At 41.4% G+C, this 27,415-nt stretch overlaps 1 protein-coding gene across 1 annotated transcript in view; it reads right to left on the bottom strand.

Moving 5' to 3' along the window:
* HS2ST1 (heparan sulfate 2-O-sulfotransferase 1) overlaps nt 1–27,415 on the bottom strand; it is a 130,504-nt gene that overhangs the window by 33,907 nt on the left and 69,182 nt on the right. The window contains exon 2 of the mRNA XM_083157149.1: nt 7,084–7,322. Within this exon, the coding sequence (XP_083013275.1) occupies nt 7,084–7,322 (239 nt within the window). The remainder of the gene's footprint in view (nt 1–7,083; nt 7,323–27,415) is intronic.

Here is a 27,415-nt window from a genome sequence, read left to right as displayed (position 1 = left end):
TGGGATAGTGATGAAAGAGTGAGTTATATAGAAAGGGGGAGAAGCGGAAAGACAGTTATACTGAGGGAGAGAGGAGATAGAACCGTGTTATACTGGGAGAGAGATGAGGAATGATAGAATGTTATACAGAGGGAGAGAGGAGGAAGGAGAGTGTTATACAGAGGAAAGAGGAGGTAGAAAAGAGTGATATACAGGGGGAAAGATGAGGAATGAGAGAATATTATACAGAGGGAGAGAGTGTGTTATACAGGGGAGAGTTATACAGTTGATACATGAATTAGAGTAATACTGAGGAAGTGAAGAGGAAGGTGAAAGTTATACAGAGAAAGATGAGGAAGGAGAGTGTGCTTTACAGAGAGAGGGAGATAAGTCAATCTCGCTGCTTACATGCAGTTTGCTTGCTCTTACATAAAGTGCCAACATAAAGGAGGCAGGGGAGAACTGGTGGTGGAGTGAAGTCCCAGTGTGCATGGCTCTACAGCGAACAAACTGAAACTAAACTACAGTTTTCGCAGTACTGCGGTGTGGCGCGGTGCTGCCGCCAGCAACAGTGGCTCCTGGCTGGGCCCCAAGCGACCACTTAACTAAGTCATACAGCAGTAAATTTACTAATGCTCACAGGCATATATCATAGAAGCAGCATTCAAATATAAAACCATAGCTGTCATAAACTACTTTTACACTACCTCCCAAACTGCTGGATTTGTGCAAGTTCTGAAATCTGCAACAACACAGGCAGCCCCCATGGAGCGCAAAACAGATTTGTTGTTTTGTTCATTGTGACCATGTAAGTATGTTTCCAAGCTATATCTGTTCAATTCCCTATTTGTCACATGAAATAATTATGAACAAAGCACAGCATGTGCACAATATGGAATCCAGAGGCAACACTATGCTCAACAATAACATAAAATACACAGAATAAGAGTAAATTACAGCAAATTACTCACTCCGCATAACTTGAAAAGAAAACTCTGCAACAAAAATACCAGCAATGGAACATTGGAAAATGGGGACTAAGACCATAAAATACAGAAAAGTCCAATGATATGCAAACAGAACGGCTTGGGCATGAGATAGACTGCACAAAATAACCGCGTCCGCTGGTGTTCACTTAATTACGTGGTTTCAAAATAATGTTTTATTTATTGTATTTTGAATGAGATAAACAGCAGCTTAAGGATAAAGCAAAGAGACGAGAATGAAAAGTAATCGGTACAGAAAAAATACAAATAAATGGAAGAGGAAGGGTATGGGTCATTGGGTTGACTAAATTAAGATAGACATGCATTGGGTCGACCACTGAAGATGTACAATGGGTTGACACATTATAAAGGTCGACAGAGTCGATAAGCATTAACTCGACAATGGGAAGTTTAACAGTCAAAAAGGTTGACATGAGGTTTTTCACTTTTTTTGTGTGCCGACATGCGGTATTGGGGGGACGTGGGGAGGGGGGGGGGGGTAGAATAGGGCCCGAAGCATGGTGAGCGCATGGCGAGAAAATGTTCATAAAGAAGAGGGGGTAAGAGGAGTCTACTGGTAACCTGGATGACAAATGACAGCTTTACATTAAGTAGAAGCCTTACTATGAGAGACCCAGGGGGTGCAAATTCTGGAAAGCATAATGGGGCATTCGAGCAACGGGTATAGGTCTGGAAAAGCGGCTACAGCACAGTCAGCTGTATTTATAAGACATGCCCAACCAGAAGTTGCCCAAGTTTGTCTTTATCGGGGACTGATCTTGGTAGGAGGAAATAAGAACAGTATAACACTGCATAGTAATCCCTGAATTGAATGCTATAATGGCTTTATATTAGGGCAGAACCACCTTGGTTGTCATTTAAATTTTGAATGCATGTAAAACACGTGTAAGTGGGTATGACGCTAGAAAACATTGCTTCTAGTGTTACCATACGTACAAGCTTTCTTTGTTTTGGATTACAGTAGTATTTTTCGAATTTTAACCTTAAGGCATTTAAATATAAAGGGAAGTCTAAAAGGAGTTCTCAGACACAAGAAAAGGAGCACACACATACACACACACACACACACACACACACACACACACACACACACACACTATCTACATGGTATGACGTCTTAATAAAATCAAGTTACATAGAAACATAGAATGTGACGGCAGATAAGAACTACTTGGCCCATCTAGTCTGCCCCTTTTTTAAACATGTTACCTCAAACCATATTTGATCCTTATTGCTTTGAAAGGATATCAATATGCCTATCCCAAGCATGTTAAAATTTCTCTACTGTATATGATTCTTCCACCTCTGTTGGGAGGCTATTCCATTTATCCACTACCCTTTCCGTGAAGTAATTTTTCCTCACATTTCCCCTGAATCTTCTTCCCTCTAGTTTCAGTGCATGTCCTCGTGTTCTGCTGCTCCTCTTCCTGTGTAGAATGTCTCCCACCTGTACCTTGTTAAAACCTTTGATATATTTGAAAGTTTCTATCATGTCCCCCGTTTCCCTTCTCTACTCTGTACATCCTTAAATGTTCAGCAAATTAATCCTGTACTCTCCCCGCTACTGTCTTGACCGTAGATGTGAACAAATGTGAACAAGTAATATTGGGAGCTTGCTTTAGATGTCTTAGAACCACAGGTCCAAGGTTCTGGTACTAAAACTAGAGACTGGTTTCTTATTACCTCATCTCCTTTAAAATTCCAGGTAAAACACACACAAAAAAAAAAAAGAAAAAAAAAAGAAAAAAAAAAAGAAAGAAAAGGAAATCTCTATCAGCTCAGCATGGGGACTGACTCGCCGATAACCCTGAAGCACCTGACACAATGATGTATTGCAATTTTATTTGCTGCATATTAAAAAAATGACAGTAGGATTCATTTTAAAATAATACCATTGCATATTGTGGCATACAAGTCAGGCTGGCACTCAACGGTAACTGGAGCCCATGAGAATACCCTGAGAAACAGACACCTTTTAAATATCAAAAACAGCAATTAACTATTAATTTCATGCTGGTTTTACAATCTTACAGCAAAGTGTTAATTACCCAATTCCACCAGCTGTTTCCCCTCAACCCCCATCCTGAAGAAAGACATACAGTCCATGCCTGTTATTTATATGCACAACAGAATAAGAACTGTGCTATTGAATGTATCTATTTTACTGCAGGATTTGAAAGTCTGATACCGAAGATATGGATTCACACATAATGCAGCACAATGACACAGGCTCTTTCATGTTGTACCTGCTGCTGATTACACTCCGCTCAAGGAGAGTTTTGATAACAATCTGATTGGATGATATATTCACAGTCAAGTGATCAGAACTCTCAGGAGCCAGCATGTTCTGGGCACTGAGGATGTATTTTTATAGACACTAAAGTGAACTAGGTTATGGATGGAAAAATACCAGTATATTGCTTTACAGAACAAGCTTAGGAATGAATGTCAGGTGAAGACATCATATAGTATCCCATACAACCCCCCCCCCCCTCATGCCCTTATGTATTACGCCAGCAGGCCTGTCCCCCTCTCCAACTCGAACTGTCTACCAGCTGTATTTCAGTGCGCGCACATGAAGAAAAAAAAACGAAAACCACTTCTCTCTAGAACACAGCTCTCGCCCGACAGAATCAGCCTGCTAGAATATTAGGTGTAGAGTGACTGCATCCCTGATTAGATGCCATATCCACTATAAACCACCGTGAGTCTCCCAGCCAACCCTGTTTGTCACACTGACAGCACCTATTGTCTCACAGTAAGAGCTCTGGAGACTCCGTTTAGGTACAAATATGACTGAGGGAATCGCAATCAATGTTCTGAAGAGGATTACAGACCAAATCTGAGTATTTCCTTTAGATTTCATAGGACAGAGCTCTGCTGGAATTCTGGTGTAGCAGGGTGGTTAGCATGGTTGTCCATCAGTACTGGGGTCTTGGGTTTAATTCTGAAAAATGCCTTGTGTGGAGGTTGTACATTATCCCTTCATTTGCATGAGTTTCTCCCTGGGTACTTAATTATTACACTCTGATAAGTCAATAAGATTAACCCTAGCTGTGCTTGTTTAACAGGGAATATGTGATTAACTCTTTGCTGTAAAGCTATACATAAGAAAAAAATAAAAAGATAAGGCATGATTACCAGTTATTATATAGCAGCTCTTTACAGGGAATATTAGGCCACTCGCATCTATCCATGCAATAGTGAAGCTTACAAGCTATATTCCCTTCCACGTGTACACAAACATACTATAGATGTGTTCTCATTCAGCTAGCTTCAATATGCCACACAGTGTGAGATGCTCGGCACAAGTAAGCCAGCAGGTCCCATGCAACTTTGAGATTGTCAGGTGCCTCTTTCTGCAGAAACTATGCCTTAGTAGCAATGTGATGTGACGGACGCACCAGGAGACGGTTGATTAATTTGCTATGCGACGAAGTTCCGCTATGCAGAATGCCATGAGTGTTTCTTGTTGTAAGATGTGTGCTTTGGAAGGCAATATATTTTCTTTCCGAGCTGGCAATGCCTAGCGCCCGGCAGAAGCCTACTTAGGAAAATGATGATTAGCGGAGAGCAACAAACAAGTCGGTCATGAAAATTAAACAACATTTTCGGACAAAATTTGGGAAAGACTCAGCCAGAAGTCAAATTCTAAATTTACAATTTCAAGCCACAGGCTGCATTTGCAAGTGTAAAATAGGGGAAGAACTAGTGGAGGGTGTTCGAGCAAGATTTGCAAGGAGCCCTCAGAAATCCACTTGCCAAGGAAAATACTATATGGTGGGTTCTGCAGAAACTGTATGGCGGGTCTTGTAGAAAGGACACGAACACCATCTACAGATGCTGCAAGCTTAAGGACTTAAACCAGTACTTGTGTACTTTCACGGCTCCCATCGCATGCCAAATGTAGTGGCATGCGATGGGATGCGATTTTTGCAGTTTTTGAGCATTTAAAAAAAAAAAATCGCATGCGATTAACAGAAATGCATCCAAATGCATTGAAATTAGTATCAAACATGTTCAATGGCCCCCAAATGTCATTTTTGAGGCTGTACCACCCCCACTATCAACGCGAACCCAGCGAGCCTGTGAGGGGCGGCGGTACGCGTCCTATGACCTTTTCATACCCCTACTATCCACGTCGGCGTGGAGTTGAGAATAGAAAGTGTGGCGAGCGCAGCGAGTCACCGAGCCCGAAGCGTGGCGAGCCCCGCGAGGGGACGCGGACACCTGTGAAGCCCGCGAGGGGACGCGGATACCTGTGAAGGTATCCGTGTCCGCTCGACACGCTTTGGGCTCGGTGGCTCGCTGCGCTCGCCACACTTTCTATTCTCAACTCCACGCCGACGTGGATATTGGGGGTATGAAAACGTCGTAGGACGCGTACCGCCGCCCCTCGCGGGCTCGCTGTGCTTGCCACGCTTCGGGTTTGCGTTGATAGTGGGGGTGGTACAGCCTCAAAAATGACATTTGGGGGCCATGGAACATTTCAATGCATTTGGATGCATTTCTGTTAAAAATCGCATACGATCGAATCGCATGCGATGCGATTTTTTACTATACGATGGACATCGTGGGAGCCGTGATTGTACACAAGTACCCTTAAACCTTCTGAGTGTCCTTCTGTGACAATGTGTTTGGGCTAATGAAAAAGGACATTTCAGGGAAGTTGAAAAAACATAATGGCTACTGACAAGCCCCACGCATTCATGACCAAGACTCCCCTAAAGTTAATGTCTTCTGTATCATTTCTAAGATTTATGGACCACTGTGACAGGAGCTACCTACCATGATGAGATAAAAGTATGGCTCCTTCCACAGCTGGAAGAAGACTGTTCTGACATAATCTTTCAATAGGATGGTTTACCTTATTATCAGAACAATATTCGGTTGCCAAAAACATGGGTTGGCCTTGAAGTTGCACCAGATCAAGAACTGCGTTGGCCACCACTTTCCCCAGATTTCACCATGGTGGAGATGTACTAAGCCTTGGACAGTGATAAAATGAAGGGAGATAAAGTAACAGCCAATCGCCTCCTGTCATGTAACAGGCTGTTGGGAGCAGATTGGCAGTTAGTTTATTTCTGTCCACTTTATCACACTCCGAGACTTCTTGTGTAGTTTCATTAAGGACCGTGTGTTTCCACCACCACAGTGACTGTTGACCTGTGTAAGCACCAGAACAGCAGCCACCACAGAAACTGAGGAACTTGATGAAAAGCTGAACATTTGTAATTAGTCTGAAAGAAACTTGATGAGTATTTAATTTCATCAGTACTTATTGTGTTTAAACGATCCATAATAAATTTGAGTTAAAAAAAAAAATAATTGAAATCATTTTGATGTGCTATTGCAAGTTTTTGTCAAAAGCCAATTAACCTGCCAGTATATTTTTGAATTGTGGGAGGAATACTGGAATACCCAAAGGAAACTCAAGCACATGTAGGGAGAACAAACAAACTACACATGGCCATTGTAAGAACCGAACCCAAGACCTCAGTGCTGTAAGACCGAATTGCTAACCATGAAGTACAGAGCTTTCTGAGCAACTTCTGCTCTATTTATTTGTATAGCATGAGTCCATGCTGCAAGAAATAAAACTATGCTATAGGAGGCTCCCCAATACTACAGTATCTAAAGTAGCGTTATTAATAATAATTAACAATATACGATGTAATCCTCCAAAATCCTAGAAAAACAATTATGCTGGGGTACACATTGGGCGATTCCCAACATTGCCGATATTGTTAATTATATTGGTGATGTCGCAGGGGTAACAATATAATGCATACATACTGACCAAAAATCAGTAATGCTATTGGTCAGTGACATCACCCGCCCCCCCTGCTCCATAAATGCAGTTGTTGACCTGATTCAAGACTGAGCTGCATGTACAGACTATATGGGGGAATTGGGGGATGGCGTTAATGTTGCATGGGAGCGTGCATCGTTAATGACATTCAGTGGAAACATGATTTGCGCTAGATGTCGATAATGATATTGTCCATATCGTTAACAATATATCCCCCCAGTGTGTTCCCACCATTATGGATAAAATAAACAGATGAATAGCAAACCAATATTAAGGAAATCTTACCTGATCTTGGAGCGACATCACTGGGTTATTTTTGGTTGTATTAATGTGAAGCACATGATATTTGTTTTTTCCACAAAGGTCATAGGCAATGTTTGTGAAGGAAGTACTGGCAGTCTTGGGCACTCGGTTATAAATAATCAAAATGTCATCGTCTTCGTCAAGTGCTATGTCTTGCCGGGAGCCGTCCATGGAGTGGCGTTGTTCTATTTCCCGTACCTCATGGCGCGCAATCGCCCGCTCTGTAATAAAGATGTAACAGGTGACATATTAGTAAAACTAAACAACTGCCAACATAACTACCCTGTACAAGATACAAAAGCCTGTGCCACAAAGCAAGTAATAACGAACAAACAAGCACACACACACACACACACACACACACACACACACACTTGTATTCTTATACAAAATCAACTATATAATATATTTAGGTCAGGTTATGAAATATAGGATACGATACACACAATTTAAATTTTACTTAATCACTGACATTTTAGTATATGCATGCTACTAAAAGATCATAGTTAATTGAAAAATGATATATTTATTGCGTACAGTTTCTCTCCATGCTTAAACATTGAACATATTTGGAAGATAAAAGGGATGCAAAAATAGCTAATTTCCACGCATTTTATACCTGAAGTTATAATGGTCATCACCAGAATAAATATTTTTTTTTTTCAGTTAATCAAAAGACACACATGCTGATATTGATGAAGTCACAAGGATTTTACAGGTTTGAGTATATTTTATAGATTTATATCAGAGCCCTTTGACTGGACACAGAAATGTATCACAAGTCACATGGGCACAGATGCCGGCCATGTTGGTCGTTAGCACTCCCTCTACACTATATAGGTGTATTTTGTAACTTGCTTTGCTTACAGTATGTGGTCCTGAAGACAGAAAATAAAGTTTTCTGAAACGTTGAATGAACACTGTCATTGTGCTGGTTTTTGTCACTGTGCAAGTGTGTTTGAGCGCTGCTATACGCCTGCTTATATTTCCATTTGAGCATTCCACCTTATGATTTTATTATTGTTATTGTTTTATCATTTGATGATGTGAGTGCCTTCTTGGTTGACTTGGGTACACATCACAGGACACCTTCAGAGGCAGCACAAGGGGAACCTAAACAATTCTAGGCAGGTGGTTTGCATTTTCTTGCTGATGTGTGTATATATATATATATATATATATATATATATATACACATCTCTTTATGCACACTCACACAGTTCATTAAAAAGGAAGCGATGCATTGCAACAATTACGAAGTATGTATGTATCATATGCCAATGATATGCATCAACCTATACTAGTATCTGGAGAAAAATCAGGAATCAACTACGAGGCAACAGTTGGCAGCTAATTAGTGGAACTAGAAAGCATTGATTGTTTCATTGCATGAATTACATAGCAGTTTCTGGTGAAGTCATTGTAACTGCACTGAAATTAAACAGTCTGCAGGCAGACTGTCTGCAACTCATTCCAAGATGGGCGATGTGGAATTTATAAGTGGTCAATGGCAGAGGAATTACAGTGCTCAAAGACATGCAGCTCTGTCAAAGTATAACAGCCACTTCTTAAGCTGGGTACACATATATACAATCGTCGGGCCGTTCTGGGTCGAACAGCCGTTCAATTGTATAGGTGTGTACGCTGTCCTGATTCCCTCTGTACGATCGATAAACGGGCAAAAACGGTCTTGTCCGTCCATACTCGTCGGTTAAAGGTTCAGTGCGGTTTAATATTCGGTTTACTATTCATCCAACAGGACGGGCCCATATCAGAACAAAAGTGCAGTGTGTACGCACGTTCGATCAATATGCTGCCCGTTTTTGCGACTATACTGCCAAAGCTGGAATGCCCATGTGGGCGTTCCATAGCTGCATGATCTCGCATACAGCACATATAGATGGGTCATGCATCTAAATTTTAAGAAGCCGCTTAGATATAGAGAGCGGCGGTTAAATGATCATTAGCCGCAGACACATTCTCTCTAGATCTCTATTTATAACATCATTGTGAAATATATGTGGGCAGCAGCTATTATACTATATCTTAAAAACAGCCCTCATATGAGAGATTAGACAGCAGCCGCTCATAATACTGCAGAACGGGTCAATCGCGCTGATACTATACGCCTATACAAATAAAATCAATTGTGGACTCAGATAAATATACAAAAATGTGGATATCAGTCCACATAAAAAATTCTAATAAATCAGCCAATTCCCTAACAGCCTGTTAGAGACGGAGGAAGCGACAGGTGCAATTGCAATAGCCGCAAATATAGGTCTCTATCATCATAATGACTGCAAAATCAAAGTCAAAAGAACAGATCATATATATGAGGGATTAAACAACAGCCGGTTATATCACCGTTTAATACAATAGGCTGAATTTAGGGGTTAATTGTGCTGATAATACACAGCTATATAATAAGTATTGGTGGACCAAACAATCATATTAAAGTTTGAATACTAGTGCACATGATAAATTCCAAGTAATCAGCCAATTTCTATAGAAATACACATTGGGAATTTAATATACTGTACTAACAGCCACAATGGGGCTAACATTGGAGAAATCCACAACCCTGTAATTCAATACCCAATGTGACTGAGGGTGTACATCTGCTGCCACATAATCTTTCATTAAATCAGCTCAGGAACAATTATTTTGTGAGAATATTTATTACTGTTACCTCCAACAAATAATTACAGCTATTGCTGTAGCCAGGGGTGAGGAACCTTTTTTTGTGCCAAGGGCCATTTGTATGGGGAAAAAAAATCCTTCGGGGGCCATATGTAAAAATTTCTCCTACAAATTGTCCTGCTGCAGCCGTCCCACGCTCCGGCGGCTGCCGCTGAATAAGACTGACAGTCTCCGACTGCGGCAGATTAAGAGGAAACTTGAGAGAACTACCAACCTCTCACGAGAATTGCCCTGTACTTGACTCTTGACAAAGCCACAGGGTGGGTGGGTGGGTCCCGGGCCTGAGGTTCCTCTCCCCTGCTGTAAGCGGTCTGCATATTATTGTCAGACTCTAATGAATAGAGTTTAGCAACAAAGTATTGCTACATAGCAACATTGTCTCAAGAGTAGACAAATATTGCAGACATACAAGTGCTCTATACAAGAGCTGGGAAGGGAGAAATAATATACGTACAACTCCCTTGGGAAACTAGACTGTGCGGATCAATCTCTCTGCTGCATCTAAATTTTAGTCAGCTTGCAGGGTGACTAAACTTCTAAAGTTCTATATAGACAGGTTATGCGTCTAAATTTTAGTCACCCTGCTGGCTGACTAATTTCGCGTAACCCGCCAATAGAGTGGTTTGCTATAAGTATGCCCTTAACCCAGCCCATTATAGTTTTGTTTATATATATTTATTGACGTGTCAATAGCCCAAATCGAGAGAGTGTGTACGGTGGTACAATCTTTTTCTTGCGACTGTTTGGACGGGAGTACATCGGACGTCGCAAGTAAAATTGTACAGCTGTTGTTTGTGGACGGTCTGATGCGTCTATGGTCGGTCTAATGGTCGCTAGAAAACAGGGATTGTATAGATGTGTAATCAGCTTTAGTGCAGTGAACTTAAGATTCACTAGGCAAACCTGGGATATGTGGTAAGTAACCTGCATAAAAACTAATAAAATGTTAATGCAAGTATGGCTTCTCTAATTTAATTGCACTTTCTCAAACAGGAATAGTTCTCCACTTACACAATAAAAGCAAACGGACAAGGCAGCTTCCAATTACAGTACATGACTTTACTGTATTTATACTGCGTACATGAAGCCAATGCTGACCATGATACAAAGCCACACTAAGAACTGAAACAAAATCCATCTGAGAAGTGGTGTTCAGTGTAGTCAGCTACTCTCGGAACACTCTGGACATAGCAGTTGCTCAAGATTTGACCAAAATACAATAAAGTACAGATCAGCATTTATCAACTGTACTCAAACTGTGCATGTTTTCCAGAACTCCTAGTTGGTGTGGTAAAGTAGGCTTCATAACACTGCTTAATAAAAGGCACCAATGAAAGATTGTTGGCTAGATCAGTGAAATGTTTAATTTTTTAAAAAATTTTGTAGCCTGTAAGTCCGAAAGAGCAATAGGGGGGTATTTGCCATTTTTAGGTTGAATTTGCATTCAACCTATTCAATTAAAGTGCCCATTTTTTGACTGTCTGTTTTCAACTTTTTTTAATCATGTTTCGCCGATGCAGACTCTTAGAGTGAAACCGCATTGGAGAAACAAGACTAAAAACGGTCAAAAACATTTATTTGTAATTCAAATATTTTTCTTTTAGAGTCACAATCACAGAAAAATTGTGTGAAAAGACGTGAACGTCTTATGCGTAGTGCACGCATAAGACGTTCACGTCTTTTCACACAATTTTTCTGTGATTGTGACTCTAAAAGAAAAATATTTGAATTACAAATAAATGTTTTTGACCGTTTTTAGTCTTCTCGCGGTGGCTGGCGAATGTCCATAGAATCGCCAGGAGCAATTCCAAAGGAACTTCTCCATCTGCACTTCGTATAGGACATTAAAAGTAGGTGATGGAGTCTAACCCAACTGCCATGTCTAATAGAGGGAATTCATACTTATTTTCCCAGCCTATGCAACTGCATCAAAACTTTTATACTAAAAGCTTCAAAAAATGAGTGTATTTTACTCTCATGTGAAAAACTAGAAACTTGCTTGATTCGACTCCTTTAGGGAGTATGGAACAAAATTATCTATTTAATGGTTTCCATCACCCTAAACTTACTAAAAACTATTTGTATTTACCTAACAAGCAATAGGAGGGGTATGGGTCATAGGCTCTGACTCAATGAAAGTCAACAGGGCTTAGGTCGACATGGCTAAGGTTGATACAAGCATTAGGTCCATAGTCAAAAGGTCAACATAAGTTTTTCATCCCAAATGTTGACATAGTGTACCTCGCATGACTTGCTGCGTCCGGCACACTATTATAATCTCGCACCACAACGTTGCGGATGGTGGGGTATGAAATACCACCTGACGGCACAAGTCGGCTCAAAAAGAGAACGTGAAGAAAAAAAAAAAGAAAAAAAATTCAACTATTACAATCTAAAAGGTTCGCTTCGATATGCCGTTCAATTCAATCTAGCATTTGATTCGATTTGATATGCCATTCGATTTCTACTATATAGTCTTGACTGACAAGATTTTCACTATACGCGAACACTCATTGGTTTCGAATCTGCATCAAATGCTGCTAAAAACATTATATTTCCATTAGATTTTGCTTCTATAAGCAAAATAAAATGAAAAAATAGTGCATTAAGTATACATTAACAATGATTTTTCTGTGCATTCACGATGCGTACTGACAAAGTGATTATTTCCAAATAATAAAACCATTACATTTTTAATTAGAACCATGTGTCATAACAAATCGGCTAAGCGGAAGATGCATAACGGAACGCGTCGGCCCTGGGAAAACGTAAACAGAATCTTGAACTTTAGAAAGCACTTTTTCTCACGCAAGGCAAGTACACACTGACATTTCGTACAGCCATTTCCAATCACAAGAGAGCCGATTGCCATTTATTATGATCAGCTTGGTGCCCAATTAGAAATCCATTTGGCATATATTTTCTTTCCATTATGTTCTGTATTTTTTAAAGGTATTACTGCACCAAAATTGGACATAACAGAAAAGTAATCTGAAATAGAAAGCACATCCTTTTATTTATTTGTTTTGATAAATGCAAATCTCCTATAAAAAACAGACCATATAGTACTTTACATAATATATTCTATAAAAAAAGAAAACCAGAAAGTCAGGTTGAACATCTCTCTATACTGTATATGTATGTATACCGGTAAATATTATGCAAAGAAGAAGGAATAGATATGTGCCCTGCGTTATTTTTTCACCTCAAAATTTACACAAACTTTTTTTAAAAGGTAGTTTTATTCAACACATTGGTACATGGATTTTCTGTTCAAATGACAATTTTACAATCCAGAAGACAATTATACAAATAATGAGATGATCCAACATCAACTGATGTTCACAATGAGGATTTCACAGATGTAACCCTACGCGTTTTGTCCCTTGGGACTTCCTCAGGGGTGATCTGGATCTGCTTCCATTGGGAGACACTACTTTCCTGAACCCCAGATTATTTACCCATTTGGAAGCAATATAGTTCTAATTTGTGTTTAATAGTTAATGCACTCTCTAAGCAAAGAACATCTGAAAGAGTGCATTAACAAGTAACAGTAAGAGTCTCTGGGCCAGATGTATCAAGCTTCAAAAAGTGATAAAATGGAGAGTGATAAACAACCAGCCAATCAGCTCCTACCTGTGATGTTACAGGTGGTGTGAAAAATGACAGGTGAGAGTTGTTTATCACTCTCCACTTTATCACTTTTTAAAGATTGATACATCTGGCCCCTTGCCTCTATTGTACTATTTGGTTGGAGGGCATCTGTAGGGAGCGATATACTTTAAACATACGTGTTGCATTTAGCAGAGAACTCACATATGAGCATTTAGAAAAAGTATGTGATCCTTCAGCCAACACAAAGAGGGTCATGAGTGTGACATTTGTGTGTGTGTGGGTGTGTGTGTGTGTGTGTGTGGGGGGGGGCGTTTTGGGGTGGGAAGATAGTGTATATGGACTATATGTTGAGGGGAGGGGCTGTGTGAGGCCCACATGTTGAGGGTGTGTGTGCGGGCCATGTGTTGGAATGGGGGGAGAGTGGGAAGGGAAAAATGTGTGGATGGGGACAGTTAATGATTATAGCTTATCTATTTTGTGACAAGTGAACCCCAAGGGCATGTGGGTTATTTTTGTTGCAAGTAAGTGCATGGGTTGAGGGTAGAGAGTATAAGGGCTATTTCTATGAGAGAAGAGGGGGGAGAATTGGGGAATTGTGATGCCCACACATTGAGGGGGAGATGGTGTTAGGGTCATGTGTTGGAAGTGGGTGGTGAAAATGGGGATTGGGACGGACTTAACCCATAGGGAGAATATAGGACTACATGTGGATGCATTTTGTGGCAAGTGGGCTCTTTCAAAGAAGTGAAGGGCATTAGCGATGTGGCTGTTTTGAGATTGTTTTCATGCATTTAAAGGATGTTTGCTCTCTGTGTGTGTGTGTGTGTGTGTGTGTGTGTGTGTGTGGACATACAAACTGTACACAGACTATAGCCTGATTAATGTCAATTTGGCCCAAGCACTGTGAGGCAGTAGAGAACCTAAGTTCTGCATGAAATCTATAGCAAGGGTCATGTGGCACATAGACCATGTTTACGCGAACGGGTTCCTGAAAGAATGGATGAGTAATATACATAATTACCACTACCTCAGAATACACACTTTTTCTCCAATCAATATAATTATCAGCAATTTCACAAGACAGTAAAAATAGCCACACTCCAGGGCTCATCTCTGGCTAATTAGCAGCTCCTTGTATTGAAAGGTTAAGCCAGAAAACAGGTTGCGTATCACTTATTCAAAATGCTTGGGACCAGAAGAATTTCGAATAACAGATTATTCCGTATTTCAGAATATTTTTATATTTTCAAGGATGTACCATATATACTCGAGTATAAGCCTACTTTTTCAGACCATTTTTTATGCTGAAAAAGCCCCCCTCGGCTTATACTCGAGTGAGGGTCCCACTTGAGTCAATAAGTTTTCCCAGTTTTTTGTTGAGGTGCCTCGGCTTATATTCGGGTCGACTTATACTCGAGTATATACGGTATCTTGCATTTATGTTTTATAAACACATCAAACACACAAATATATTTTATTTGTGCAGAACATAAGGTTTCAAAACAAGAAAAAGTTTGTGTCCTACCTTAAGCCGTGTACACACGGCAGGTATATGGCTGAAATAGCTGGCAATATGGTCGCTGGCAACCATATTGCCAGTGATGGGAGTGTGCCCCAGCGATAAATTGCCGGGTGCGCGCTCTCGTTTTCTGCCCCGTTCTAATCGTTGGTCGCAGGAGCTTGCTCCTGTGACCAGCTGATTACCTCTGCGGCTCCACCGGCAGAGGTTTCTTTTCATCAGCCTCCATTTCTGGTCGCAGATGAAAAGGAGACATTGAGCGATACATCGCTCGGCGATATATATCGCCCCGTGTGTACGCACCTTAAGGTACTGAATGCCAAGCAATTTCCTTGCACATATTTAGTGCTGTTACATATCATGTCCCCAGTAGTGCCAGTTACATATCATGTTCCCAGTAGTGCTGTTACATATCATGTTCCCAGTAGTGCTGTTACATATCATGTCCCCAGTAGTGCTGTTACATATCATGTCCCCAGTAGTGCTGTTACATATCATGTCCCCAGTAGTGCTGTTACATATCATGTCCCCAGTAGTGCTGTTACATATCATGTCCCCAGTAGTGCTGTTACATATCATGTCCCCAGTAGTGCTGTTACATATCATGTCCCCAGTAGTGCTGTTACATATCATGTCCCCAGTAGTGCTGTTACATATCATGTCCCCAGTAGTGCTGTTACATATCATGTCCCCAGTAGTGCTGTTACATATCATGTCCCCAGTAGTGCTGTTACATATCATGTCCCCAGTAGTGCTGTTACATATCATGTCCCCAGTAGTGCTGTTACAAAATGTCCCCAGTAGTGCTGTTACAAAATGTCCCCAGTAGTACTTTTAGCAATATTTTTTTTTTTTTTTCACTTTCTGTAATGTATGGTTTTTGGAATAATTTGGATAAGGGATACTCAACATAATATATTATATTTAAATTACTTGCAGACACCAATCATTTCAGGTTCCCCTCCCACCCAATAGGAAAATTAGCACTACCAGAAATGTTGAGGACGCGAGCAGCTGTACTTTGTGGCCACACCGCACAAACAATTTATTGTTCACCTATGAATGGGGACCTCCGCAGGTCTATGACCCAAGTCTGTGCTGATGACAACCAAACCTCATGAGATCATGTGCAAAGTTATATGTTAAGTAGCTTTAAGACAGAAAGGCATTTAAGTCTTGGCTCACGAATAAAACCTAAATTCAATGTTTTCGCCTTAGTATTAATACACTGAAATTTGTACCTACTTCAGTTTTATTTGCCAAAGTATTCGAAACATTACGGGTGTCATTTAGAAATACTACTTGCCTGGGGAATGTAGTCATTAATGCAGGTAGTAATACTTCTAAACAGCATTGGTCAGACATTATCCTCTGGGCATATTCCTGCACAATCCTTTAGTGCTTCTTAATTTTGGAGACCGACTGAACAACTATGAAGTGACAGCTTTTAGACAGAAAGAAATGGCTGTTCGCACTTACAAATGTAACGAGGAGTGTCAAATACCACTTAGATTACTTTTGAAGTAACTACCTGAGGTTTAAGGAGGAATCAATATTTTTCCTGCCATGCGCTTCTGAAAAAGAAACCAGCTAAATAAAACAAATCTGACAACACTCTCCTGCTTCAAACACGCGTGGTGATTTAATGCCAATTACTCCAGCCCCCTGCAGAATCTCTATAAACAAGCAGAAACGGCAAGCCTGAGACAACATCAGAATCTGCTACAGCAAGTCTAAACGTGTCACTTGGATGGAGGCTAGCGAAATGGTGCACAGATGAACCAGCCCCTCAGGTACAATCAAATCATACAGCACACTGTCAATGCATGTGGTCATTGTAAAGGTCTGCAGGAATAAATCTAGTGCACGGTTTTCATGGCCAAACGGTTTATATTTTTGTCATTTTTAACAGGTCAAGGTTCTTTAAAGTTCAAGTATTAAAAATAGAGAATACAATAAATATTTTGTCAAAGGATTGTATCAAGTAGAGACTATACAGATGGAGCCAGCCTCAACTAGCCGTCTCTGGATAGCCTAATTCTATCATTCTAATACAGGTTGAGTATCCCGTATCCAAAATGCTCGGGACCAGGAGAACTTTGGATAACGGATTATTCCGTATTGTGGAATATTTTAATATTTCAATGAAGTATCTTGCATTTACGCTGTATAAACACATCAAATACATGAAATGCACACAAATATATTTTATTTGTTCAAAAAACAAGGTTTCAAAACATGAAACAAAATTTGTGTACTATCTCAGATATTGAATTTGAATGCCAAGCAATGATTGTCTTGCACATATATAGTGCCAGTTACATATGTCCCCAGTAGTGCCAGTTACATATCATGTCCCCAGTAGTGCCAGTTACATATCATGTCCTCAGTAGTGCCAGTTACATATCATGTCCTCAGTAGTGCCAGTTACATATCATGTCCTCAGTAGTGCCAGTTACATATCATGTCCTCAGTAGTGCCAGTTACATATCATGTCCTCAGTAGTGCTGTTACATATCATGTCCTCAGTAGTGCCAGTTACATATCATGTCCCCAGTAGTGCCAGTTACATATCATGTCCTCAGTAGTGCCAGTTACATATCATGTCCTCAGTAGTGCTGTTACATATCATGTCCTCAGTAGTGCCAGTTACATATCATGTCCCCAGTAGTGCCAGTTACATATCATGACCTCAGTAGTGCCAGTTACATATCATGTCCCCAGTAGTGCCGTTACATATCATGTCCCCAGTAGTGCCAGTTACATATCATGTCCCCAGTAGTGCCAGTTACATATCATGTCCCCAGTAGTGCCAGTTACATATCATGTCCCCAGTAGTGCCAGTTATATATCATGTCCCCAGTAGTGCCAGTTACATATCATGTCCCCAGTAGTGCCAGTTACATATCATGTCCTCAGTAGTGCCAGTTACATATCATGTCCCCAGTAGTGCCAGTTACATATCATGTCCTCAGTAGTGCCAGTTACATATCATGTCCTCAGTAGTGCCAGTTACATATCATGTCCTCAGTAGTGCCAGTTACATATTATGTCCTCAGTAGTGCCAGTTACATATCATGTCCTCAGTAGTGCCAGTTACATATCATGTACTCAGTAGTGCCAGTTACATATCATGTCCTCAGTAGTGCTGTTACATATCATGTCCTCAGTAGTGCTGTTACATATCATGTCCTCAGTAGTGCCAGTTACATATCATATCCCCAGTAGTGCCAGTTACATATCATGACCTCAGTAGTGCCAGTTACATATCATGTCCCCAGTAGTGCCGTTACATATCATGTCCCCAGTAGTGCCAGTTGCATATCATGTCCTCAGTAGTGCAGTTACATATCATGTCCCCAGTAGTGCCAGTTACATATCATGTCCCCAGTAGTGCCAGTTACATATCATGTCCCCAGTAGTGCCAGTTACATATCATGTCCTCAGTAGTGCTGTTACAAATGTCCCCAGTGAGTTTTTATCAAAACATTTTTTTTTCACTTTCTGGAATGTATGGTTTTCGGAAAACGGATGTTCGGATACGGGATACTTAACCTGTACTACACAACTGATCCCAATGAAGTTTAATAGAAAGAAGAAATGCTATAGTTCTGTTTATGCTTCCCTGCGACGTAAATTTTACCTTTTGCACATGTTATTTTTCTCCTTTTTAGTATGTAGATGTAGATACGGCGGCCTTCCTCAAGACACCACCAAAATCGCCACCATGCTAGACAATATCTCCTGCTAAAAATCTCACCGTGTGTACACCACTTTACACTATGCAATTTTGGCCTGATTTCATCCGATTCAGACATTTCGGGCAGATATATTGAATGAAAACTGGCCAAATCGGATATATAACATCAGAACTGATCCCATGCATGTTTCCGTGAGCATCGGATCAGAGTGCAGCTCATAGGTTAAATCAAAATCTGGTCCATCCGCGACATATCGCGGATGCTTTTTAGCACCTACAATGTATTGCATCTGATTTCCCTTGAATTCCCCTGGCAGCTCCCTGGGAAGCATTGTACATGCAACAACATCCCATGCAATTTATTGCACTAAAGGCCCCCATACACTATGCGATATTCGACCGATTTCATCCGATTTCGGCCCTTTGGGCCGATAAATCGGGTGAAATCGGCCCAAAATCGCATGTGTTTGACATCTGATCTGTTCTGATGCGCGGTCCCGCGCGCATCGGATCACGGCGTCGGACCTGCAGAACATAAGATATATCGGAATCTGAGCCATCATGGGTGCTTTTTAGCACCCACAATGTTCAGATCGATATATCTTTATATACAGCCCCCCTCCTCTGTCTTACTAGCAGCGCCCCCTCCCGGCCGAGGTAGTGCAGGCGGGGACCGCAGGCGTCGCAGAGCAGAGACCGTCGGCGCGGCGGGAGAATAGGAAGAAATCCTATTCAAAAGACCGGGCGGCCGCTGATTGGCTGAGCTGGGCCGCTGCTAGTAAGACAGGGGGCGCTGCGGGGGGACACAGAGTTGGCAGTACAAGAGCCGGGCAGGAAAAGCGGTCAGCGCTGGAAAAAAAAAGCCCATACAATGAATGGGCAGCCTGTGATTGGCTGAGCGCTCTCTCAGCGAGTCAGCAATTGGCTGAGAGAGCAAGCTGACAAGTCAGACCAGTGTATGGGCACCTTTAGGGGTGGGACCAATTTCTAAAACTATAACGCATGTATGTTTCCTATATAAACCTTTTACATTTCAGGGGGGTTTTCAATGTGAGGGAGCTTGCTCGACCGCCATGACCGAGACCAGGAAGGATACAATATCCTGCCTGCCGGAGAGCGAAAAGGGGCCGTGGCCGCAAGCTGCGGCCGGGAAGAGGCGAGCTGCATCCGGCAGAATGAGCCCGACAGCTAGTGATGTCAGGCTCGTTCTGCCGAGATACCCTGCTCAATGCTGTCAGGGAAGACAGCATTGAATAGGGCCATGCGGGCATCTACCCGGTGGGAGATGCTCGCCGGCAATTGAATACCCCCCTTAGCCTGAAGGTATATTTTTAATACTTTTGTGCATTAAGTGTGTAAACTTAATCATCAAAAGCAAAAATGTGTCCCTTTCTCACTTGTTCTAAAAACATTGTGGGTGTGTATTTGTACATACATACACTTGCTTTTTGTGCACATCCTTGCGGTTTCAATATATAAAAAAAATAATTCACACTGGTGTATGGCCATTTTGGGTAGAAATAATTTGCTGTTTCAGGACATAGATATCAACACACTGTATTTTCAGAAATGTGAGTCTTCTCGAAAAATTAATAATTTTAAAACACAACCAATGCAGTTTTTTTTTTCTTGTAGACCACCTATTTAACCAGTGCACTATAGAATATAGCATCGGTGGTGTGCTACAGTTTTCTTGAAGAGCTGAACACTGATTGAATACTAAGCAAATCCTTCTGAAATGAAAATATAAACTTAAGCTCAACATTGGGCTGCAAACTGTAAATAATCTTCACACACCAAAGGACACACCTGGTGCTCTGTGTTGCTGGTGTGCTAGCAGAAAACAACGAGCGGTCAGGATTGAATTCCAGCTGGGCCTCTAGATCATTAACCAAAATCTAAATGCAGCAGCTGTCTGAAATTTTAACTCGCTGGTGCTGAAAACCCGCTACTGTTGCATTCACATTTCATATTCATACAGTAATTGGATATCTGCTAAATTGGGGCATGACAGTTGCCATGTCCACAAAGATTTTAGCCCTAGCAACTAGGTTTTATGGGAAAAAGCAGGGCAGCCTCAGCAGCAGTTACCAAGTCCATTTATAACAAAAAAAATTGAACTTGCTATTTTTTTAATTCCATTTATTTTCTGTCCTGCGCAAAGGAAAGATTTAAAATTAATATTGTTACTTGAACATCCAATTAACAGGGAGTATTGGGATTTTCTTACTGTATAAGCCAAGAAGGAAATCTAGTACAATATGGCCGGGCATGGGAAGGGTAACAAGTGGTGGTCCAACACTCCTTCATTAAAGTGACAAAAGACAGAATATTGCTACAGTAGGTATATTGAGATATACACTGCACACAATATGAATCTCTCTTAGCAGCTGGCCCTGGTTAAGCACTAACAGCAGATCATGATTTAGATCAGGTGTGGCCAAACCAGTCACTCATCGACAAGTCCATGTTCTCCAGACCTCCTGTGGATCTGCAGAATGTGTCGGTTAGGAATGAATACAGCATATGTAGGAAATGCGCCAGTAATGAGTACACCTGTGTACCAGCAAGGTGGTCTGGAAAATGTGGACTGTTGGTAGATCTCAATGACCGATTTAGCCAGCTCAGGTTTAGATAAACATCTTCTGTCCTGCAACAAATCACAGGCAGGACAGCTGCCACAACCGGGAGCAGAAGAACGATCGTGACCTCTTATTGGAAGAAATGCCTTTATAAATCCTGGTCACTCGTAAAGTCTTCTCTGGATTGTACATGTGTGCACTCTCATTGGTTTTCAGCATCAGCCTTCTGTAATTTACTGTTACAGTCTTATATACTTGCTTATACAGTAACGAATAGGTTTAATAAAAAATAGAGCTAAAGTTACAACCTGGCTATTAGAACCAACAGTAACAGTACTCGGGGGAAATGGAGTTTCTGAAAGACAGCATAGTCTCTACAGTTGGGTATTGTGACAATATCTGCTTGCATGGGTTTCCTCCGGGTTCCCCCCCACAATCCAAAAATATAATGGTAGGTTAATTGGCTCCCAAGAAAATTAACCCTCGAATGTATGTATATATGTTTGTGTATACATGTGGTAGGGAATATAGATGGTAAGCTCCACAATCTATGAAAACAAGCAGAACGCATCTAGGGGATTTCATCTCCAACCATAGCGCAAAGAAACAAAAAAGATGAAAATGGAGTGGAACTAGACGACTTGCTCTTTAACCAGCCATTTAGTATAGCGCCAAATCAGGTACATTGTGGACACATATGTACTTGGAAACAAAAAGCCTGTCATTTGTATCCAAGAAAGAAAGCAAGCAGATCAATACACCGTCTCCTCCAGCCCATTTATACAGAGGAGACAGTTTGGCATTGTAGATTGCAAGACTCACAAAGACACTGTATATGGTACTCAACTATTTATTCAGTGCCAAGAGGCTATTGATTCCAAAACTACTAAAAACAATTCCCTACATGGCAAGATAAGGATCGGACAATAAAAGACTTGTGAGCTACATATGTCTTTTGTGCAGATGAGAATGTTCTAAAAACACAAACATTAAATTAAAAAAAACACAGTAACTAAGATCACTATGACAAAACCAGCATATTAAAAACACAATACACAGCATTACAGTACGGTCTCAAGCATGTCATGGCCTGCGTTTTTTTTACTAAGATTAGAACTACTGTACTGTATTGCAAATATATATTCAATATCATTTGTCAGACTTCCCTCACACAGTTAGTACACAGACAACTCCTTTGCTTTCCTGCATCCCAGCTGTATTGTGTATTGAGAAATGTGGTGCTAATTGATAACTGTGCTTTACTGTAACTGAGAAACTACAAAAATGTTCAGTTCTGTGCACCCTGTATTGTTCTTTGTGCCAAATGTAGGGTGCCATAAACCACTTGTGACACCTTATAAATAAAATGTAATAATTATTATAATTATAAAAATATGGGAGGAATTGAATTGATTTTAGTGCCGAAGCAGATGTATTCATTTGCTTTGGCATTTAGGCATGAATGAAATACTTACTGTATCACGCCAAAATGCACCTGGTTTACGTGAACTTTTCCTGGTAAAAAAAGTCTAAATTGCAGTTTTTGTTACAGGTTTATGCTCGCCATCTGCAAGCCGAGAACACTCTCTCTGAACCGTCAAACAATTAAAATGCTGCTTTTGGGAACCAGGCAACCACTACATTCCTCAGCTATTTGGTAAGCCCTTTTTAAAACCAACCATCATGAAGCGGATCCCATCCACATGAAGGTTCCCAACATTCAGCCTTATCATTATACAACTATGGACACAAATGGCCAAGTTGGACAGATAAAATTGGCCTTAAGTCATATTCAAGTGTGTCCAGCGAACGTTCTTCCATTTGAAGCAACACCATTAAATCTGGAAGAACATTTGAATACCACCAAAGTTGGTGAAGACTACTACACACACATAATAGAACTGTGGTTTATAAAGAAAAATTGTTAATAAAAAGTTCTACATAAAAACAGTATTCCCCAATTACTATGTGATACAGAAGGTTGATGAGTTTGGTATGGAAATGATTCAACCAATATGGTTTGTTTTATATTGCATTGCCAGGTTTAAAAATAAAGTAATGCGGAAACTCAACATCAGGAGGCAGGGAGCTGAAATGTGTTCCCCCACCTGCTGCATGAGCACGGAAACCTATCAACAACTGAAGTGTTCTGAAAAACCAATTGAAATCCCCATTTTAATTGTCATTTTGCACCCGATCTCCTGTCTGAAGCAATGGCAGATCGTGGGAGGATATGCAATTGACGTTTTTTTTTTTTGTTTGCTTTAGTTAATGACGGGTTTAGACACGCATAGTGGCTAGACCAGACCAAACTAATGGCCTCTTGAGCCCTCAAACGGGTGGCTCTTCCTGGATTTCAGCTCATCAACCCAGGGGGCTGAGAGCTGAAATGTTGGTGCCAGCTGCCAAATGTGCTCAAACAGAGCTACATTTCTCTAGTGGCTATTGGCAAACAAACCCAAAACATTTGAATACGGCCCTTACGGTTATGTACACGATAACTTAAAACCCCCAACAAAAACCGATTAAATCACTTCATTTGCTGCATTTCTAAAAATGTAAACTGCATATTAAACAACTCTGCCCAGTGAGGGAACTGCTTCCTGATTTTACTTGTGGAACTTGAATGATTGGCAATGGATTAATTCCCCAGATTAAAGCACCACAACTTTGTTACTCACTACCTACACTAGGTAACCATACCAAAACCAAGGAAAGCAATGGCGTCTTGTAACAGTTATAAATGAAAACGCAAAAAAATTTTACATCCCACCTGGACATTTTATATTCAGTGAATAAATCTATAAAATCTGCATCTTCCAGGTGACATCTAAGTATCCAGTTTAGCACAAAATGGAAACCACACTTGTAACCAATAATACAGCATTGAAATTAAATCTACAGTGAAAGGGGCTTTTCCAAATGACTCCAGGCACTTGGCCTTACACTTGGTGGATAAGGGAAGGCAGCTGGTACATGCAAGCCATGCCATTTACTGCTGACGTACCACTGATCTTGGCAATAACTGGGCAATAGTGGCAAAGGCAAGTGGTTATGTGTCTGAAATCAAAGCGCAAAATAGTAGATAAAAACTTATGTGACTTACTGTAATATTGTATCCCTAGATCAGGGATGGGGAACCTTCGGCCCTCCAGCTGTTGTTCAACTACACATCCCAGCATGCCTTGTTACAGTTTTGCTACGTGGCCATGCTATAACTGTTGCAGGGCATGCTGGAATGTGTAGTTCAGCAACAGCTAGAGGACCAAAGGTTACCCATCCCTGCCCTAGATAATCTATAGGAAATCACAGTCAGTAATACCCCTTTCCCATCTTAAAGGCAGGGTCGCACCCGAGATATTGTCACTGATCCGTCCCTGGAGTGACCCGGCATTTGTGAGGTGAAGCTCCTGTTGCTGCCATAATTGGGGGTGGGGCGGTGGTGCATCATCAAGGGGCGGGGGAAGAGATAGTGATTAGAGCTGACATGTCCTCCTCCTTATAGTGTGAAAGGGACCCGGGTTACCCATTCATACCGCCCAATATCTGTAAAGGGGCATTAGTGGTTTTAAGAATGGGAAAAACTTAAATAAATTATTCAGTGGTCCTTAAACTATTTTTCTATGGGACCCCATCAAACAATAAAAATAATTACAGGACCCCAGCAAGTTACTGCAGACAGTTATCATATCACATGTGTAGTCAGCAGACAGCATATACAGATGGAGCCGGCCTGGTCTTTGCAGGGGATGGTGGCAAAATAGCCAGCCGCCACCCCCGCCAGCCGCCATCTGATCTGCGAAAGGGGACGCGCGTGCACGAGATGCGCACGCGTCCCCTTCCGACGCCGCTTCCCCCGAGTCCCCGCCGGCTTGCCGGCGGTCACCCAGGGTCCCCACCGCCTCCCCGCTCTCCCCCACCCCTGTCCGTCTCCCTGAAGCGGAGACGGACAGGGTTCCCGTCACCCCGCCGCCCGGAAACGGAGACAATCTGGCGATTCGCCAGCACGAGGGAGCCCGGCTCCATCTGTACATGGCAGCTTTGTGGATGCATACAATGATGGGAGGAGTCCAAAAATAACAGACAATTCAACAGATTTTTCAGACTCCTTAAAGCACTGACTGATATTAGAAAAGTCATCAGCCTGATGGTCAGAAACATGGAGTCGCGGACCCATGTTGAGAAGGGGAGGACCCACAGTTTGAGAACCGCTGAAATACTTTAATGGTGGCCTGTGTAGTTCACTACAAAAAAATAAAATCTACAATTTGCCAATATGAATAAATGTGGAGAGACGTGGGTGGGTAGGTCCACTTTAATATTCAGCGACATTGTATACAATCTTCTAACCTTCTATTTGCTTACTTTGTTGAATTGTAATATAATTAATGGGTCTTGTACTCGAGGGAGATTTTTTTATGGTCAACGGTAGGAAATGATTTGAAGTAATCTATATCAGCTGGCAGGTATTGATAAAGTCAGTCTGTGGAATTTTCCAATCACATGGAAAAACCATCAAAGAATTTATTGCAGGTTTACCTGCCTCTTGACACTGAACATCACTAATAGTCAATGTTTTTCCTATGCCGCTAACATTTTGGCAGAAAGGTCCAAGCCGGACAGTTCATTGACTGAATTTATTCTCAGAGCCATTGACGATTCTATGTTTTTATGTGGCTTACGTAGAAAAGATATTAGCATCTGCATTTATCACAGTTACTGTAAAAGGGAATTAATAATGCAGAAGTACTTGCATGCTGCCTCTGTTCTACTAATCCAGGAAATGAAATGAATTTCTAATAGGCTTTATCGCTATATATCTCAACAATGCTAGGTCTACTGCATAATACAAAATATGGGAAACCGTTTCTATGACATTTTTTCCCCTCTCTTAAATCTTCTAAATCCGTAACATACTTAAGAATGCGTGCGTATCCATTATCGTAATGCTTGGAAATACTTAGAAACTTGATGTTTTCCAGATAAAGGTCTTTTTTAATCTGAATTTAGAGCACCCAACATAATAAGATTTAAAGGGGGTGAGACTACATTTGCAACATATTTTAGCCACAACTTTTTTTTGTAAGATTATTAAGAACCTTCTACACCTCCAGACAATGGAGTGCCTTTTGCACTCAAGTACAGTATATCATTACTTGTGGCAAGCCGCCCGATGGTGAGTCCAGTGATACAATGGTGCATCCTAGCATGCAGGACAGAAGCACTACTGCATTACTATCTGCTTGTAATAGATCAGAATCAGAATCAGCTTTATTGGCCAGGTATACTTACGTATACTAGGAATTTGGTTTGGATTGATGTGCAACAGCCAGGGTGGGATCACATAAAAAACAGTCACAGTACAGATAAATATGACACGTACAGATATTCACTAGATCAGGGGTCCTCAAACTATTTAGCTCTGGGACCCCATCAGACAATACAAATAATTACAGGACCCCAGCAAGTTACTGCAGAAGGTCATCACGTCACATGTGTAGGCAGCAGACAGCACATACATGGCAGCATTGTGGAGGCACAGAATGATGGGAGGAGCCTGAAGTAACAGGCAATTCTCAAAAGATTGTTCAGACTCCTTGAATCACTGACCGAGATTAGAAAAGTCATTAGCCTGACTTCAGCAACATGGAGTCGCGATCCCACACTGAGAAGGTCGGGACCCACTTTGGGGTCAGGACCCACAGTTTGAGAACCACTGCACTAGATGTATCCTGATGAGGGACACGGACACATAAGGAACATACATTTATTGAGCTGCACCGCACCCAGGCAGCCATTCAGTGACGCCACTTGGTGATTGCACCAGCCAGATAGGTAGCCAGTTACAGTACAGATATAGGACACATACAGATATGCACTAGATGTATCCTGATGAGGGACACATACATGGGGACATATAGTTACTGAGCTGTACAGTACCCAGTCAGCCATTCAGCGGTGCCACCTGGTGATTGCAACAGCCAGAAAGGTAGACAGTAAAACAGTACAGATATGGGACACAACAGGGGTGACCCAGGGTCCATATTTGGCTAGTGGCACAGATCCCAGGCAGCCATCAGTGGCACCATCTTTATGTTGCTGCTCACAGGGCAGCAGTGGAGGGGCTCAGCAGGCTAGCGTGGATGGTAGTGGAAAGGGGAGAAAGAGTCAGTGAGACCGGGAGGGAGGAGAGAG

Source organism: Crinia signifera, chromosome 8 (assembly GCF_055691185.1).
Source record: "Crinia signifera chromosome 8, ASM5569118v1, whole genome shotgun sequence".
Classification (NCBI taxonomy): domain Eukaryota; kingdom Metazoa; phylum Chordata; class Amphibia; order Anura; family Myobatrachidae; genus Crinia; species Crinia signifera.
The sequence above is the reverse complement of the archived record's forward strand: the minus strand, read 5'-3'. Positions and strand labels throughout refer to the sequence as shown.